Here is a 17,153-nt window from a genome sequence, read left to right on the forward strand (position 1 = left end):
GTAACACATTTCCTGACTTCCATTTGGAAGTTAACACATTGTTAAAACATACAGACTGGTTTAATTCAGCAGGGGTTTTTCCCATAACCCAATGTCTTTAAGCAGCTGTTGTTTTTTGTTCATAAGCTTTAAAATTTTTAAAGGCAATAAAGTACTATGTAATATTTCTCTGGGGGTCTTTCTTACCCCTTTCTGTTTATTAAACATCCCTTTTTTTTTGGTTCTTTTTTTCGGAGCTGGGGACCGAACCCAGGGCCTTGCGCTTCCTAGGTAAGCGCTCTACCACTGAGCTAAATCCCCAGCCCCTAAACATCCCTTTTAAAGTATGATTTGATCTTTCTATAATTGCTTGCCCTGTAGGATTATGTGGTGTGCATGTAATAAGCTTTATGTTGTAATATACAAAAAATACTTTCATTTTACTAGAGAAATATGCTGAAGCATTTTCACTCTTAATTTGTAAAGGCATCCCCATAATAACCATAACTTATATTAAATGTGTAATTATAAAATCAGCCTTCTCAGAAAAATCAGTTGCCCATTTAAATCTTGACTATGTTTCTATAGAATGGTGCACATACTTTAATTTTTCGAAACTCTGCAAAATAAAACACATACACTTGTAAAATTTTATTTCTTTGGGTATCTTTGGGTTACTTTCTGCAAGTGATGGTGTTAGGTTATACAAAGAACAAGTAGGACATTTCCTTATAATTTTCTGGGCTTGTTGCCCAGAACTTGGGCTTGTTAGAAAAATCTTTCTTCAAATCTTTACTGTTAACATGGTGTTTTTTACAAAATTCTGAGGCTTCTAGCACATTTCGCTGATCAATTTCATCATCAACTCTTTCCCAGAGTTTCTATCTCTCAACAAATGAAATATCTACCTTTCCTCTCCTGCCCTGGCATAGGCCATTCGCCTTTTTATTATACCAATCAGAAGGTGATAGAGAAGATGTTTACAGAATACTGAGACTGGTGATGCTTCATAAAAATAATAATACCAAAGTCCAGCTATACTTAAATCTCTGCTGATACTGAGATCAGCACTTGAATAATACAAAGACGGTCATCTACATAGTACACAGGAGATTATCGCAACAGCAGTGGGATGAAACTAATGGGAATTTCACAATAAATTATCCATTTTTAATTTTCCCAAGCATTATGTCACAATAATGGGAAGAAGGTTCATCCACATCCTTTGTGGAAACTTCATAAGTGTCTATTAAAACTCTGAAGATTTATTTCACTGTGTTGTTTTCCTTTAATTTTGTTATTGAGATAATTTAAGTATCAGTTGAATGTGGAAATTTTAAATGTAATACAAAATTTTTGCTATATCGTTACTTGATAAGGAATTTTGCTGTATCTAGAGTGAACCTGGGCCATCATAAATCTGAGTGACAGTTTTCTTATCTTGCTCCTTTATCAGATTTCAGCTCTTGGAGTCTCTTAAAACTGTGTCACTTTGATGAGAGTATCATTCTGCTTTCCTTGTCTGGAGGCTCTTCCTCTGTAAAACATACAGCAAACATGGGAAACGCAATAAACTTAAGAGGACATAGAGAAAAATGGCATCCCTACATCCTCATCCTTCACCCAACTACTTTGAAAAACATCCATTGTTTCTGCCAAAAATTATTTGAGTATATTTTGTCAAGTAAAAGGCCAACCTCCTGGTAACTGCAGTGTGATTGGTTATTAATTTGACATACTTGAGAAGCAAGAATGTTGAGGACTGATTGATCAGATTAGTTTGTGGCACATCTTTAGAGAATTTTCTTTATTGGTAATTGAGATAAGAGGGCCTAACTCATTATGGTGCCATACTTAGGCAGACAGCCTGAGCTGTATATGAAAGGTAACCGAACAAGTTAGAGGAAGCAAACAAGTAATCATTGCTTGGTTAGTTTCTGCTTGAAACTCCTGTCTGCTTCTCTCCGTGGTGGACTAACCTATAAACCAAAGTGAACCCTTCTCCCCTCAAGTTGTATTTGCTAAGTGTTTTATCACAGAAACAGAGAAGCAAACTAGGGCACTTTCTACCTTAGCTATCACGGTATTCTCCAAAGAGGTTTGGGTAAGGGAAGGCAATAGAAATGCCTCAAACGTTTTGAAATTCTGCTCATTATTCCACATTCTATGACCCGTTTGTTGACAATTCCCTTCTTCTCTGTCATGAACACTTTCATTTCTAGTGTGACAAAAATCTGAATCTGAATCTGAATCTGTAATCTGTAACCTGAATCTCACAGCAAAAACAAGATTACTTCACTTAGATACAGTGTCACTTGTGGCATAGACTTACATGTAATTTCCTTTAAGTTATTCAGTGACCATTGTACACTCAAGCATATAAGTACAGTGAGTTTCAGGACAGATTACCAGTATTTAACAGCTAGAGGGGATAAAATGACATTTGTGTTTGTGCATGATTGTGAACATCACCAGGGATGTGTGCTTCACAAAAGGTCAGAGAATACAAAAGATACTCTTGTCCTATTTAATCTCTAAATCTCCCTATGCTGGTCTTTGTTATTTAGAGAATTTCAGTCACATCTGAAACCATTGTATAAAAAGATATATGAATGGTTTCTAAACCAAATACAACTTCCCTGTGTAAACAAACAAACAAACAAAACCCCACCTAGTTGTCAGCCTACCTGACACAGATCAGTTTGGGAGACAAGGTTGTCTCACCTGCCTCATCACAGACCCTTAGCATACAAGTTCTCTGAGGGTTCTACTTACTCATTTTCCACATCCTGTATGGAGTCAGGCAGAGGCTGATTCTTGGTCTCAGGGAGGAGAAGGACAACAAGGCCACCAAGGAAGGAAAGGACTCCATAGATGATCCAGGGCAAGGAGTCAGAGTATGTCCTAAGGATCATAAACAGAGGAGACAGGGCTGCCCCAGTACTACCAGCAATTCCAATGACTCCTAAAGCAGTTGCCCTTGGGCACAAAACAAAATGCAAAAATAACCACATGAGAATGCACATTTGAAATTTGTGACTTATCCATTGCATTAATTTTGGAAATAAGCAGTGTATTTAGACAAGAGAATGTTGGTAATTTTTACTATTGTTTTTCCCATTTCTGTTTTATTTGATAGCATCTTTTCTCAAAACCACATATTAAAACACTCATTTATCACTTACAAAACAAGATGTGGGGGGGAAACAAATACTACACATTTTCTCTACTGGGAAGATCCTAGATTTTAGCTTTTATGTTTATGTGTACATTGATAGAAACTTGGAAACTAGGGAGAGGACAATGAGGAGGAAAGAAAAGATCTTAAGTGAAAAAGAACTTAATGATACACACAAACACACACATGACCTGAAAGGAGGAGGTAGTAATTAGAGGAATGGGGCTAAACTAGTAGAAGGGAATTAGAGGGACAAAAGAGCAACCAAAACAGGATATATGTGAAAATGTATAAGCCTATTATTCCTTATGCTAACTTTTTAGAATTGACTTTGAAAGGTAAAAAAAGATAACACATAGTTCTTCCTATGTGATTGCAAACCCCTTCAGCTCCTTCAATCCTTTTTCTAACAACAGTATCAACCAACCAGACCCCCCCCCCCCGCAGAGCTCCCAGGGACTAAACCCAACCAAAGAGTACAAATGGAGGGACCCATGGCTCCAGTCCCATATGTAGCGGAGGATAACGTTTCTGGCATCAATAGGAGGAGAAGCCCTTGGTCCTGTAAAGGTTCTTTTCCCCTATGTAGGGGAATGCCAAGGTGTTGAGGTAGGAGTGGGTTGGGGGAGCATCCTCATAGAAGAAGGGGGAGGGGGAATGAGAGAGGGGGGACCAGGAAAGGGGATAACATTTGAAATGTAAATACATAAAATATCCACTAAAAAATGTGAAAAAACACACAGTAAAGTAGATTATTTCTCATGACTTTTGCCTTTTCTGAGTTTGAAATAGTACATGAGATTGAATTGGTGGTACATGTAGATTTAACTGACTGAAAGGTGACTGAAGAAATTTTGGACATACTTGTTGGTATCATCACAATCAATTGTTTTAGATAACTATCCAATCAATGAATGTAAATGAGCTAAGAAGCCAGCAAGATGACTCAGCAGGTCAACGTGCTTGCCACCATGCTTGATGACTTTATTTCAATTCCTAAGACCAGAAGAAGAGAATCGGGGTTGGGGATTTAGCTCAGTGGTAGAGCGCTTGCCTAGCAAGTGCAAGGCCCTGGGTTCGGTCCCCAGCTCCGAAAGAAAAAAAAAAAGAAAAAAGAAAAAGAGAGAATCAACTCCTGAACGTTGTCTTCTGACCTCCATGGGCACATGATAGAAAGCACATATGTGCATAAACACCTATCATATATTCACATACATACTCACAGAAAATGTTAATTAATTAATTAATTTGAAAATTTGCTTTGAGCCTGACAGCGAACCTTGAGTGTTGTACCTGATTATAGTGGGAAGTAGCTCATTTGCATGCACAAGAGCACTGCTAACAGAGACAAAAGAAAATACTCCTCCAAAAGTTGCCAAAACCATGCGCAGGATCTGCATTTCTAGAGAGAGGAAGACCAAGGAGAATCATGAAATCTGAGCTGTGGAATTTGTACTTCCCAAATCCCGAAAGGAAACCATTTTTACTAGGGATGAATAAAAGTGTAAAACATAGTGTAGAGAAAGTGTACAAAGGCAAAATTCCCTTAGTGGCTAATAAATTGAAGAATGTGACCTATCTGCATATATTAGTTTATGGGGGAATCAAAGCTTCTAAACAACAGGACTCATTTGCCTTAAATCTCTTGATATTTGATTAAGAAGTAAAAAATCGGGGCTGGGGATTTAGCTCAGTGGTAGAGCGCTTACCTAGGAAGTGCAAGGCCCTGGGTTCGGTCCCCAGCTCCGAAAAAAAGAACCAAAAAAAAAAAAAAGAAGTAAAAAATCTGGTGAGTTCAGAAGGAGCTCACTTTTGTATTTTTTATCCAGTATCTCAGCAATTTCTCATGGAGAATGTAGGCATGTTGTAGAGAAGTGACAAAGGACTACCTATTCATTTGGATACTCACAGACAATTGATTTGCAATACTGCACAATCATGCTATGAAAAGATAGACTCCCTACAATGGTGTGCAGTCTGCAGATTGGTTTCATTTGAAATAATGTCTCAAGACTCAAGAATAAGAACTGCTGCCTGGAAACATGTCAGATTTTTAAAAACCACTCAAGGAAAGTTATTCTCTACACAATTGGTCATTATATAAGATCCAAACTTTGCATTGAGCCTTCTTGTGAGGAAAAATAAATATATCATTGCTGATATTCAAGAGTTATGACCACCTAGGTACTGCTATCTATTACTTAAGTATATTTAAACTCAGTGTAGTCGGTTCTAAAGTCTTAATCTATTCATACTTCTATGTACTTCAATACAAGTGGTACCCATTTTCTTGATTTCCAAATGAGGGTTGTATTTGTGTTCTTATATCATAAGGCTCATAAAGTAGATACACAGAGTTCAGAAAATAAATTCTTTCTGAAAATGAAGTAATAAGATAGAGCTGGATGTGGTCAGGCAGATTATAAGGTCTTATGTGAAATAACAAAACTTGGGAACAATTGGCACCAGTTTTCATGTAAATCTTGAATATAATAAACATTCATCAACTATCATCAAATATGGGTAACTTTTGGCTATGGGTACCTTAATGGAATAGTGTGCCCTAAACACCCAAATTAGTCACACACACACACACACACACACACACACACACACACACACACACACACACACAATTCCTTAGAATGTGCTTTGTTCTGATTTTTTTCCATCTTTATTAAATTGGGTATTTCTTATTTACATTTCGATTGTGATTCCCTTTCCTGGTTTCCAGGCCAACATCCCCCTAACCCCTTCCACTCCCCTTCTATATGGGTGTTCTCCTCCCTATCCTACCCCCATTACCACCCTCCCCGCAACAATCATGTTTACTGGAGGTTCAGTCTTGGCAGAACCAAGGACTTCCCCTTCCACTGGTGCCCTTACTAGGCTATTCATTGCTACCTATGAGGTTGGAGCCCAGGGTCAGTCCATGTATAGTCTTTAGGTAGTGGCTTAGTCCCTGGAAGCTCTGGTTGCTTGGCATTGTTGTTCATATGGGGTCTCGAGCCCCTTCAAGCTCTTTCAGTCCTTTCTCTAATTCCTTCAACAGGGGTCCTGTTCTCAGTTCAGTAGTTTGCTGCTGGCATTCACCTATGTATTTGCTGTATTCTGGCTGTGTCTCTCAGGAGAGATCTATATCCATTTCCTGTCAGCCTGCACTTCTTTGCTTCATCCATCTTATCTAGTTTGGTGGCTGCATATGTATGGGCCACATGTGGGGCAGGCTCTGAATGGGTGTTCCTTCTGCTTCTGTTCTAAACTTTGCCTCCCTATTCCCTCCCAAGGGTATTCTTGTTCCCTTTTTAAAGAAGGAGTGAAGCACTTGTATTTTGGTCATCCTTCTTGATTTTCATGTGTTCTGTGCATCTAGGGTAATTTGAGCATTTTTTTGTTCTGATTTTATAGGTTAGCCTAAAAGTCCCAAGGAAAGAGGAGACTATTTCTGTGCTCACCCTGTATCTTTTCCTTACCTTGAGGCACAAATATTATGGCCAAAATGGAAATTCCAAACAGGGATATGATAAATAGTTGACTTATTCTGCGACCCAAGTGATTCACCAAAAAAATTCCAACTAAATTGGCTGGAATGGTGATTATACCAAGAAGACACTGCAATAGGAAGACATTGATCCTTAGGTGCTGGAAGTTGATCAGTAAACCAATCACAGATAACCATACCACAAATCTGTAAAAAGCAAAGAAAATTATATCATGAGTCTGGAGTTGATATCAAAGCAGCCAGTTTTAGTTGTTAAAATATCAAGAAATACAATCCACAGAACTCAAGAAGGTTAACAAGCCAAAGGGCCCAAATGAGGATGCCTCAATCTCACTTGAGAGGGAGAGGAAAGCAATCACAGGAGGCAGGGAGAGGGAGGGATCTAGGTGGGAGAGGGGAGGAAGAGAGAAAAAGGGAGCAAGATCAGGTACTGGGGAGCGGGAACAGGTGAGAAACCCTGAGGGCCAGCAAAAAGAATGGAAATATGCAACTTCAGGAGGTGGGAGGTGGGGGGACTCTCTAGAATATACCAGAGACCTGGGAGGTGAGAGACCTTCAAGGCTCAAAGGGAGGGACCTTAGATGAAATACCCAACAGTGGAGAAAGGAAACTTTTAGAGTCTACGTCCAATAGAAAGACAGGTCATTCCACAGTCAAAATACTCTGACCTAGAATTGCTGCTGTCTAAAAGAACTTTAGGGACAAAAATGGAGAGGAGAGTGAGGGAAAGGAGGTTCAGTGACAGGCCAAACATAGGATTCATCTCAAGGGGGAGGCTCCAAGGTCTGACACTATCACTGATTGTATGGTGTGCCTACAGACATGAGCCTAGAATGGCTGTTCTCCAAGAGCAGCTGACTGAGACAGAGACAGATACTTAGAGCCAACCATTGGACTAAAGTTGAGAACTCCTGTGGTTGAATTAGGGGGAAGAAGCTGAGGATGAGGAGGGCAATCCCATAGGAAGAGCAGCAGTCTCAATCAACCTGGACCCCTGAGATTTCTCAGACACTGAGCCACCAACCAGGCAGCATATATCTGGTTCAAGGTCCCTGACACATATACAGCAGAGGACTACCTGGTCTGGCCTCAGTGAGAGAATACATGTCTAACCCTTGAGAGATTTGAGGTCCCAGGGAGTGGGAAGGCCTTGGAAGTGGGGGATGAGGAGGTGGGGACATCCTTTTGGAAACAGTGGGGAAGAGTAATGGGATGTGGAAGGATGGGAGGGCAGACAGGAGGTGGGTAACGACTGAACTGGACTGATGACTGATATATATATATATATATATATATATATATATATATATATATATATACACACACACACACACACACACACACACATCAAGGAATAGCTATATCTGTTAGGTCCCCAAAGTGGACTGCTGATGGTAATGACTTGACTTCCACCTGAACTGGGTTTTGCTAGTAAACAGAAACATTTCTCAGAAGTCCTTAAAGGCTCCCTGAGGAGGCTAGAAAGATGACTCAGTAGTTAAGAGCACTGACTGCTCTTCCAGAGGTCACAAGTTCAATAACTAACCAGAAAGAGCTTCTAGGGACTAAACCACCAACCAAAGAGTGTACATGGAGAGACCCATGGTTCCAGCTGCATATGTAGCAGAGGAGGGGAAGCCCTTGGTCCTATGAAGGCTCGATGCCCGAGTGTAGGTAGCTGTTAGGGCTGTGAGGTAGGAGTGGGTGGGTGGGATAGCACCCTCATGAGGCAGGGAGAGAGGGGATGGGATAGGGGGGCTGTAGAGGGGAAACTGGGAAGGGGGACATTTGACATGTAAATAAATAACCAATTAAAAAAAGGCTGTGTGAATGCTCCTAACTGCAACTGTCAGCACCTCATCTGTCTGACAGAGTCCCCATGTTAACCACTGGGGCTTTTCCAGCTTCTGAGTAGTGACCTCCCCCCCATCACCAGTCTCCATCCACCCACACAAAACCTAACAAGCTTCTGCAGGTGCTACTGTCTGAGGCAGCTTGACAGAATTTTAAATCAAACTGTTCTCTGATCTACTGAAAACAGCTAGTTTTGGTTGTTTATTGCTACACCTGCTCACATTTGTTGCCAAAAACCTGGAAGTGACACCTTTGGAGAATCAGTTCCCCCATTCGCTAAGCCAAAACTGGTGGCTGGGCTTCTCCATGGTACAGATCATTAGCTTCTGTCATATTTGACCACAGATCCTGAGTCTATCTCTCACCAGTTCTCTCTCCCGAATGCCTACTCACAGTCTGGGGCAAGTGCCCTTCTCTCTGGATGGTTTCAGATTTTCTCTCATCCTCACTGAAGCCTGCCACTCAAGTCTTGCTATACACCAGGCAGTTTCTCACACCCTCCTTGGCATCCTTCACTTGGTTTAGGACAAGCATCTCTCACAATCTGGGAATTCACTTGAACTTCATTTCATTTAGGAAGTCAAGTCATTGCCATCAACAGTCCACTTTGGGGACACCCTCTGGATTGAGTTTCCATCCAGAGACACTTACTGTACCCCTCCACTAGCTTGCTGCTCCCTCCTTCTGTATACTTAGGATCAATCTGTAATCCCTCCCCACTTACACTTCAATAAGCCATTGGCCTCTTCCCTCTAGCAGATCTTCTCTTTACAGTCCCCAGTGCCAGGACTCAGAAGGAAAGACTTCCTAGCTGCTCCCTACCTACTTTTTGTCCTGATACTGTGATTCCTTTTCTATCCCTCCCTCCTTAGTTCTCCATCATGTCACCAGCCATAGGCTCCTCCCACTATGTCAGATGTCACCACTCCTTTGCCTGCCTTCTCAAGTCTCTGTCCCTCTTCAGACTCAGAGTTCATTAGCCCTTGCTGCCTTACTTTAACTACAAACTAGAAAATCAATCTCAATGGCCAGAAAATTGTGTATTCAACTTCCTGATTCACATAGATTGTAATAACCTCTGCCACAGAGAAGCAACTTATTCAAAATCATTTGTTACTAAGCTTTCTGTACTCTCCACTCCCTTATCTCTAAGACTTCTGTGCTCTCTGCTCATATCTCCCTCTGAGCACTGATTCAGTCTTACACTCAAATGTCTTTAGGGTTTGAATAATATTTGGATATTGTCACATGCTGTTCTACACTCCTTTTTATTGGATATTTTATGTATTTACATTTCAAATGTTATCCCCTTTCCCAGTTTCCCCTCCAGAACCCCCATCCTATATCCCTTCTCCCTGTTTCTATGAGGGTGCTCCCTTCCCACCCACCCACTCCCACTTCACTGGCATTCCCCTACACTGGGGCATCAAGCCTTTACAGGACCAAGGGCCTCTCCTCCTATTGATGTCAGACAAGGCCATCCTCTGTTACATATGCAGCTGGAGCCATGGGTCCCTCTATGTATACTCTTTGTTTGGTGGTTTAGTCCCTGGGAGCTCGGGGGGGGGGGGTCTGTTTGGTTGGTATTGTTGTTCTTCCTATGGGGTCACAAACCCCTTCAACTCCTTCAGTCCTTTCTCTAACTCCTCCATTGGAGTCCCCATGCTCAGTCCACTGGTTGGCTGTGAGCATCCACCTCTGTATTTGTCAGGTTCTAGGAAAGCCTCTCAGGACACAGATATAACTGGCTCCTGTCAGCAAGCACTTTTTGGCACACAATTGTGTCTGGGTTTGGTGTTCATAAATGGGATGGGGCACTATTAATAAGCTAATTCTGGAGTTTGAATTTGACCTTTTCTAGACCCAAATGTGTTTGTCTAAAAGTTTTCTCCAACGTCTCTGTCTTGAGCCAGGCTGGCCACCTAAGTCTATAACAGAAAAAAATTCAAAACAGAACAGCCCGTGAAAAAGACACTATGTGCTTTAGAACAGTCAAAAGGTAAACTATTTCTAATTGAGTTTACAGATGAGAAGCATAACTGCAGATATTGAACTTTCAGAATTACCCTCCTTTTCTTTCCCTTTGTTTTTCTAGCTTTGGTTTGTTTCTTAGAAATCCTTCACTAAAATTTTTTTTTTTATCTCAGGATGCATAAGTTCATTGGGTATGGTTTAAAAATCTGCAACAAAAAGTTAATTTAAGTTCCGTAACAGAGTTGAAAACTAAACCATCTATACACCATTCTTAATTTTCTACAGCATACCATATGTGCAACATGAATTAAACTCCTATTTATGTAAAATAGGACTTACTAACAGTATATGTTTGGTAATTAAGGTTTATAGTTTTCTAAAGTTATACAGGTTTAGTCAGCTAACAAGAAATAATTTAAAGATTTTTGTCTTCCTGAGGTCTACTCAGGCTAACACAAACTAACTTAAAGATATATGTATAGGGGTTGGGGATTTGGCTCAGTGGTAGAGCGCTTGCCTAGGAAGCGCAAGGCCCTGGGTTCGGTCCCCAGCTCCGAAAAAAAAAGAACCAAAAAAAAAAAAAAAAAAGAAAGAAGATATATGTACAACTACTTCTACCTTAAAGATAAATGTCTAACCATGTATGTCTTATTTTAGGCTTTAAATATTTGGATAAACTGAGTGAGTTCTTTGTGATTTTTGTTTTGTTTTATTTTGTTTTGTTGAGTTGTTTTTTATTTGGTTGATTGGTTGGTTTTCAAGACAGGGTCTCACTGTGTGGCTCTGGATGTCCTAGAACTCATTCTGTAGACCAGGCTATCCTCAAACTCATAGAGATCTACCTGCCTCTGTCTCCTGAGTGCTAGTTTTAAAGGTACATGCCCACCTTTGTGATCACTTTTGTGATATTTTACAAAGAACACTATAAAAGTATTAGGAAAATGAGGTTCCAGTATTTCTGTGGACTTTATTTATTGTTGAAAGTTTATTTTAATACTAAAGAATCTTCTGTTTTAAAGTATAAATTATAAGGCCCAATCTTATAAAAGTTACTAGTTTGTAAACTGTTAAAAAATAATTAAGGGGTTGGGGATTTGCCTAGCAAGCGCAAGGCCCTGGGTTTGGTCCCCTGCTCCGAAAGAAAAAAAAGAAAAAAATAATAATAATTAAGACATGCAAGTCAAGTTACTGGTCAGTCAGCATATAAATGATCAAATTCACCCCTTTCTGCCCAGTCCTTTCTGCTGGGACAGATTGCTAGCTGGTCTGCTCCCCCTGAAGACACCATATCCTGAGGCATCTCAGAAGATCTGATGCACTCAGAGCTTTTGGTAAGAACCCTCCCAAAGCCCCACAGCTGCTGCTAGAGCCCAGGGAACTCAGGACCCATCATCTCCCCCAAAATCCCCCACCTACCAAATATCATTTTCCTCATGGTCTGTTTGCTCTGCTGGGACAGACTGCTAGCTACTCTACTCCCCTGAAGATACCACATCCTGAGGTATCCCAGGAACTGTGCTGCACTGAGGGCATCTGACACTACAGCCTGAGATCCCAGGAGATCCACTGCACTCAGGGTAATTGACACCACTGCCTGAGACATCCCAAATATGCTGCACATAGGGCAACTCACACCACAGCCTGAAGGAATCCCAGGAGTTCCTCTGTACACAGGGCAACTGAGCAACCAACACCAGAGTCTAAAGACCTCCTGGGGGCTCTGGGACATGCAGGGCAACTGACCCAACAGACTAAAAGCCTCCCTGGAGTTCTGCTGCACACAGAGAAACAGAAACCACAGTCTGTAGCTCACCCCTCACCCCACCCCTGGAGAACAGCTTCACACAGAACAACCGTTTGACTACTCCTCTGAAGACTCAACAGTTGGAAGGCCTCCAGAAGATTTACTGTAGCCGGGGCAAGAGATCAGCAGCTTCTCCGCCCCTCTGAAGATCCCACAGTTGGAAGGCCCCACAGGAGGCATGTACAGCCAGGGCCACAGGCCTGCCAGAGGACCAGAAGCAACCCAAGGCCAAAAGAGGCAGGTTTGCAACCCCATCAGAACAACAATACCAATCAACCAGAACTCCCAGGGACTAAACACCCATCCAAAGTGTATGTACACATTGACAGACCCATAACTATAGCTGCATATGTAGACGAGGATGGCCTTGTTAGGCACCAATGAGAGGAGAAGCCCATGGTCCTGCCAAAGCTGGACTTCCAGTGTAGGGGAACGTCAGGGTGCAGTGTCAGGAAGGGGTGGGTGGTTGGTTGGGGGAACACTCTTATAGAAGGGGAGAGGGATAAGATATGGGGTTTATGGATGGGAACCCAGGAAAGGGGATAACATTTGAAATGTAAATTTTTAAAATATCCAATTTTCTAAAAAAAAAAAAAAAAAAAAAAGAAACAGCAGACTTCAGATACAGTCACCAAGGCTAGAAAATACCAGGAATAACAGGGTGGTTAGAGGCAAGCTCAAGACCAAAAGCAACAGAAACCAACATACAGGGCATCATCAGAAACTAGTTCCCCTACCACAGCAAGCCCTGAATACAACAACACATCTGAAAATCAGGAAGCTGACCTAAAATCCTATGTCATGAAGATAATAGAGTTCTTTAAGGAGGATATAAATAACTCACTGAAAAAAATACAGAGGAAAAAAAGATAAACAGTTAGAAGCCCTTAAAGAGAAAACAAATAAATCCCTTAAAGAAATACACAAAAAAAAACACAATCAAACAGGTGAAGAAATTGAATAAACAGGCCCAAGACATAAAAGGGGAAATACAAACAATAAAGAAAACACAAATGGAGGCATCTAGGAAATGTAAGATGTAAGTATCACCAACAGAATACAAGAGTTAGAAAAGAGAATTTTAGGTATATAAGATACCATAAAAGAGTTCTCTGCACCCAAATCCTGTGGGAGGGAGAGCTAAACCTTCAGAGAGGCAGACACGCCTGGGAAACCAGAAGTGACTGCTCCCTGCACACACATCTCAGACGCCAGAGGAAAAAGCCAAAGACCATCTGGAACCCTGGTGCACTGAAGCTCCCGGAAGGGGCGGCACAGGTCTTCCTGGTTGCTGCCACTGCAGAGAGCCCGTGGGCAGCACCCCACGAGCGAACCTGAGCCTCGGGACCACAGGTAAGACCAAATTTTCTGCTGCAAGAAAGCTGCCTGGTGAACTCAAGACACAGTCCCACAGGAACAGCTGAAGACCTGTAGATAGGAAAAACTACACGCCAGAAAGCAGAACACTCTGTCCCCATAACTGACTGAAAGAGAGGAAAACAGGTCTACAGCACTCCTGTCACACAGGCTTATAGGACAGTCTAGCCACTGTCAGAAATAGCAGAACAAAGTAACACTAGAGATAATCTGATGGCGAGAGGCAAGCGCAGGAACCCAAGCAACAGAAACCAAGACTACATGGCACCATCGGAGCCCAATTCTCCCATCAAAACAAACATGGAATATCCAAACACACCAGAAAAGCAAGATCTAGTTTCAAAATCATATTTGATCATGATGCTGGAGGACTTCAAGAAAGACATGAAGAACTCCCTTAGAGAACAAGTAGAAGCCTACAGAGAGGAATCGCAAAAATCCCTGAAAGAATTCCAGGAAAACACAATCAAACAGTTGAAGGAATTAAAAATGGAAATAGAAGCAATCAAGAAAGAACACATGGAAACAACCCTGGATATAGAAAACCAAAAGAAGAGACAAGGAGCTGTAGATACAAGCTTCACCAACAGAATACAAGAGATGGAAGAGAGAATCTCAGGAGCAGAAGATTCCATAGAAATCATTGATTCAACTGTCAAAGATAATGTAAAGCGGAAAAAGCTACTGGTCCAAAACATACAGGAAATCCAGGACTCAATGAGAAGTTCAAACCTAAGGATAATAGGTATAGAAGAGAGTGAAGACACCCAGCTCAAAGGACCAGTAAATATCTTCAACAAAATCATAGAAGAAAACTTCCCTAACCTAAAAAAAGAGATACCCATAGACATACAAGAAGCCTACAGAACTCCAAATAGATTGGACCAGAAAAGAAACACCTCCCGTCACATAATTGTCAAAACACCAAACGCACAAAATAAAGAAAGAATATTAAAAGCAGTAAGGGAAAAAGGTCAAGTAACATATAAAGGGAGACCTATCAGAATCACACCAGACTTCTCGCCAGAAACTATGAAGGCCGAAAGATCCTGGACAGATGTCATACAGACCCTAAGAGAACACAAATGCCAGCCCAGGTTACTGTATCCAGCAAAACTCTCAATTAACATTGATGGAGAAACCAAGATATTCCATGACAAAACCAAATTTACACAATATCTTTCTACAAATCCAGCACTACAAAGGATAATAAATGGTAAAGCCCAACATAAGGAGGCAAGCTATACCCTAGAAGAAGCACGAAACTAATCGTCTTGGCAACAAAACAAAGAGAATGAAAGCACACAAACATAACCTCACATCCAAATATGAATATAAAGGGAAGCAATAATCACTATTCCTTAATATCTCTCAATATCAATGGCCTCAACTCCCCAATAAAAAGACATAGATTAACAAACTGGATACGCAATGAGGACCCTGCATTCTGCTGCCTACAGGAAACACACCTCAGAGACAAAGACAGACACTACCTCAGAGTGAAAGGCTGGAAAACAACTTTCCAAGCAAATGGTCAGAAGAAGCAAGCTGGAGTAGCCATTCTAATATCAAATAAAATCAATTTCCAACTAAAAGTCATCAAAAAAGATAAGGAAGGACACTTCATATTCATCAAAGGAAAAATCCACCAAGATGAACTCTCAATCCTAAATATCTATGCCCCAAATACAAGGGCACCTACATACGTAAAAGAAACCTTACTAAAGCTCAAAACACACATTGCACCTCACACAATAATAGTGGGAGACTTCAACACCCCACTCTCATCAATGGACAGATCATGGAAACAGAAATTAAACAGTGATGTCGACAGACTAAGAGAAGTCATGAGCCAAATGGACTTAACGGATATTTATAGAACATTCTATCCTAAAGCAAAAGGATATACCTTCTTCTCAGATCCTCATGGTACTTTCTCCAAAATTGACCATATAATTGGTCAAAAAACGGGCCTCAACAGGTACAGAAAGATAGAGATAATCCCATGCGTGCTATCGGACCACCACGGCCTAAAACTGGTCTTCAATAACAATAAGGGAAGAATGCCCACATATACGTGGAAATTGAACAATGCTCTACTCAATGATAACCTGGTCAAGGAAGAAATAAAGAAAGAAATTAAAAACTTTTTAGAATTTAATGAAAATGAAGATACAACATACTCAAACTTATGGGACACAATGAAAGCTGTGCTAAGAGGAAAACTCATAGCGCTGAGTGCCTGCAGAAAGAAACAGGAAAGAGCATATGTCAGCAGCTTGACAGCACACCTAAAAGCTCTAGAACAAAAAGAAGCAAATACACCCAGGAGGAGTAGAAGGCAGGAAATAATCAAACTCAGAGCTGAAATCAACCAAGTAGAAACAAAAAGGACCATAGAAAGAATCAACAGAACCAAAAGTTGGTTCTTTGAGAAAATCAACAAGATAGATAAACCCTTAGCCAGACTAACGAGAGGACACAGAGAGTGCGTCCAAATTAACAAAATTAGAAATGAAAAGGGAGACATAACTACAGATTCAGAGGAAATTCAAAAAATCATCAGATCTTACTATAAAAACCTATATTAAACAAAATTTGAAAATCTTCAGGAAATGGACAATTTCCTAGACAGATACCAGGTATCGAAGTTAAATCAGGAACAGATAAACCAGTTAAACAACCCCATAACTCCTAAGGAAATAGAAGCAGTCATTAAAGGTCTTCCAACCAAAAAGAGCCCAGGTCCAGACGGGTTTAGTGCAGAATTCTATCAAACCTTCATAGAAGACCTCATACCAATATTATCCAAACTATTCCACAAAATTGAAACAGATGGAGCACTACCGAATTCCTTCTACGAAGCCACAATTACTCTTATACCTAAACCACACAAAGACACAACAAAGAAAGAGAACTTCAGACCAATTTCCCTTATGAATATCGACGCAAAAATACTCAATAAAATTCTGGCAAAACGAATTCAAGAGCACATCAAAACAATCATCCACCATGATCAAGTAGGCTTCATCCCAGGCATGCAGGGATGGTTTAATATACGGAAAACCATCAACGTGATCCATCATATAAACAAACTGAAAGAACAAAACCACATGATCATTTCATTAGATGCTGAGAAAGCATTTGACAAAATTCAACACCCCTTCATGATAAAAGTCCTGGAAAGAATAGGAATTCAAGGCCCATACCTAAACATAGTAAAAGCCATATACAGCAAACCAGTAGCTAACATTAAACTAAATGGAGAGAAACTTGAAGCAATCCCACTAAAATCAGGGACTAGACAAGGCTGCCCACTCTCTCCCTACTTATTCAATATAGTTCTTGAAGTTCTAGCCAGAGCAATCAGACAACAAAAGGAGATCAAGGGGATACAGATCGGAAAAGAAGAAGTCAAAATATCACTATTTGCAGATGACATGATAGTATATTTCAGTGATCCCAAAAGTTCCACCAGAGAACTA

At 40.7% G+C, this 17,153-nt stretch overlaps 1 protein-coding gene across 5 annotated transcripts in view; it reads right to left on the reverse strand.

The window, feature by feature from the left end:
* Nucleotides 1–615: 615 nt before the first annotated feature.
* The window catches only part of Slc22a25 (solute carrier family 22, member 25), a 159,826-nt gene continuing 143,288 nt past the window's right edge, over nucleotides 616–17,153 (reverse strand). For 2 of the 5 annotated variants that reach the window (XM_087610930.1, XM_087610859.1), the window contains 3 exons: nucleotides 6,631–6,845; nucleotides 2,755–2,883; nucleotides 618–1,516 (listed from right to left, as the gene is read on the reverse strand). In XM_087610930.1, coding sequence (XP_087467056.1) covers nucleotides 1,467–1,516; nucleotides 2,755–2,883; nucleotides 6,631–6,845 — 394 coding nt within the window. In that variant the 3' untranslated portion in view covers nucleotides 618–1,466. Of the gene's footprint in view, nucleotides 1,517–2,754; nucleotides 2,959–4,450; nucleotides 4,560–6,630; nucleotides 6,846–17,153 lie in introns of all 5 variants that reach the window. The other 3 variants (NM_138908.3, XM_087610902.1, XM_087610821.1) reach the window with 3 other exon arrangements.

Source organism: Rattus norvegicus, chromosome 1 (assembly GCF_021556685.1).
Source record: "Rattus norvegicus strain SHRSP/BbbUtx chromosome 1, alternate assembly SHRSP_T2T, whole genome shotgun sequence".
NCBI classification, from domain to species: domain Eukaryota; kingdom Metazoa; phylum Chordata; class Mammalia; order Rodentia; family Muridae; genus Rattus; species Rattus norvegicus.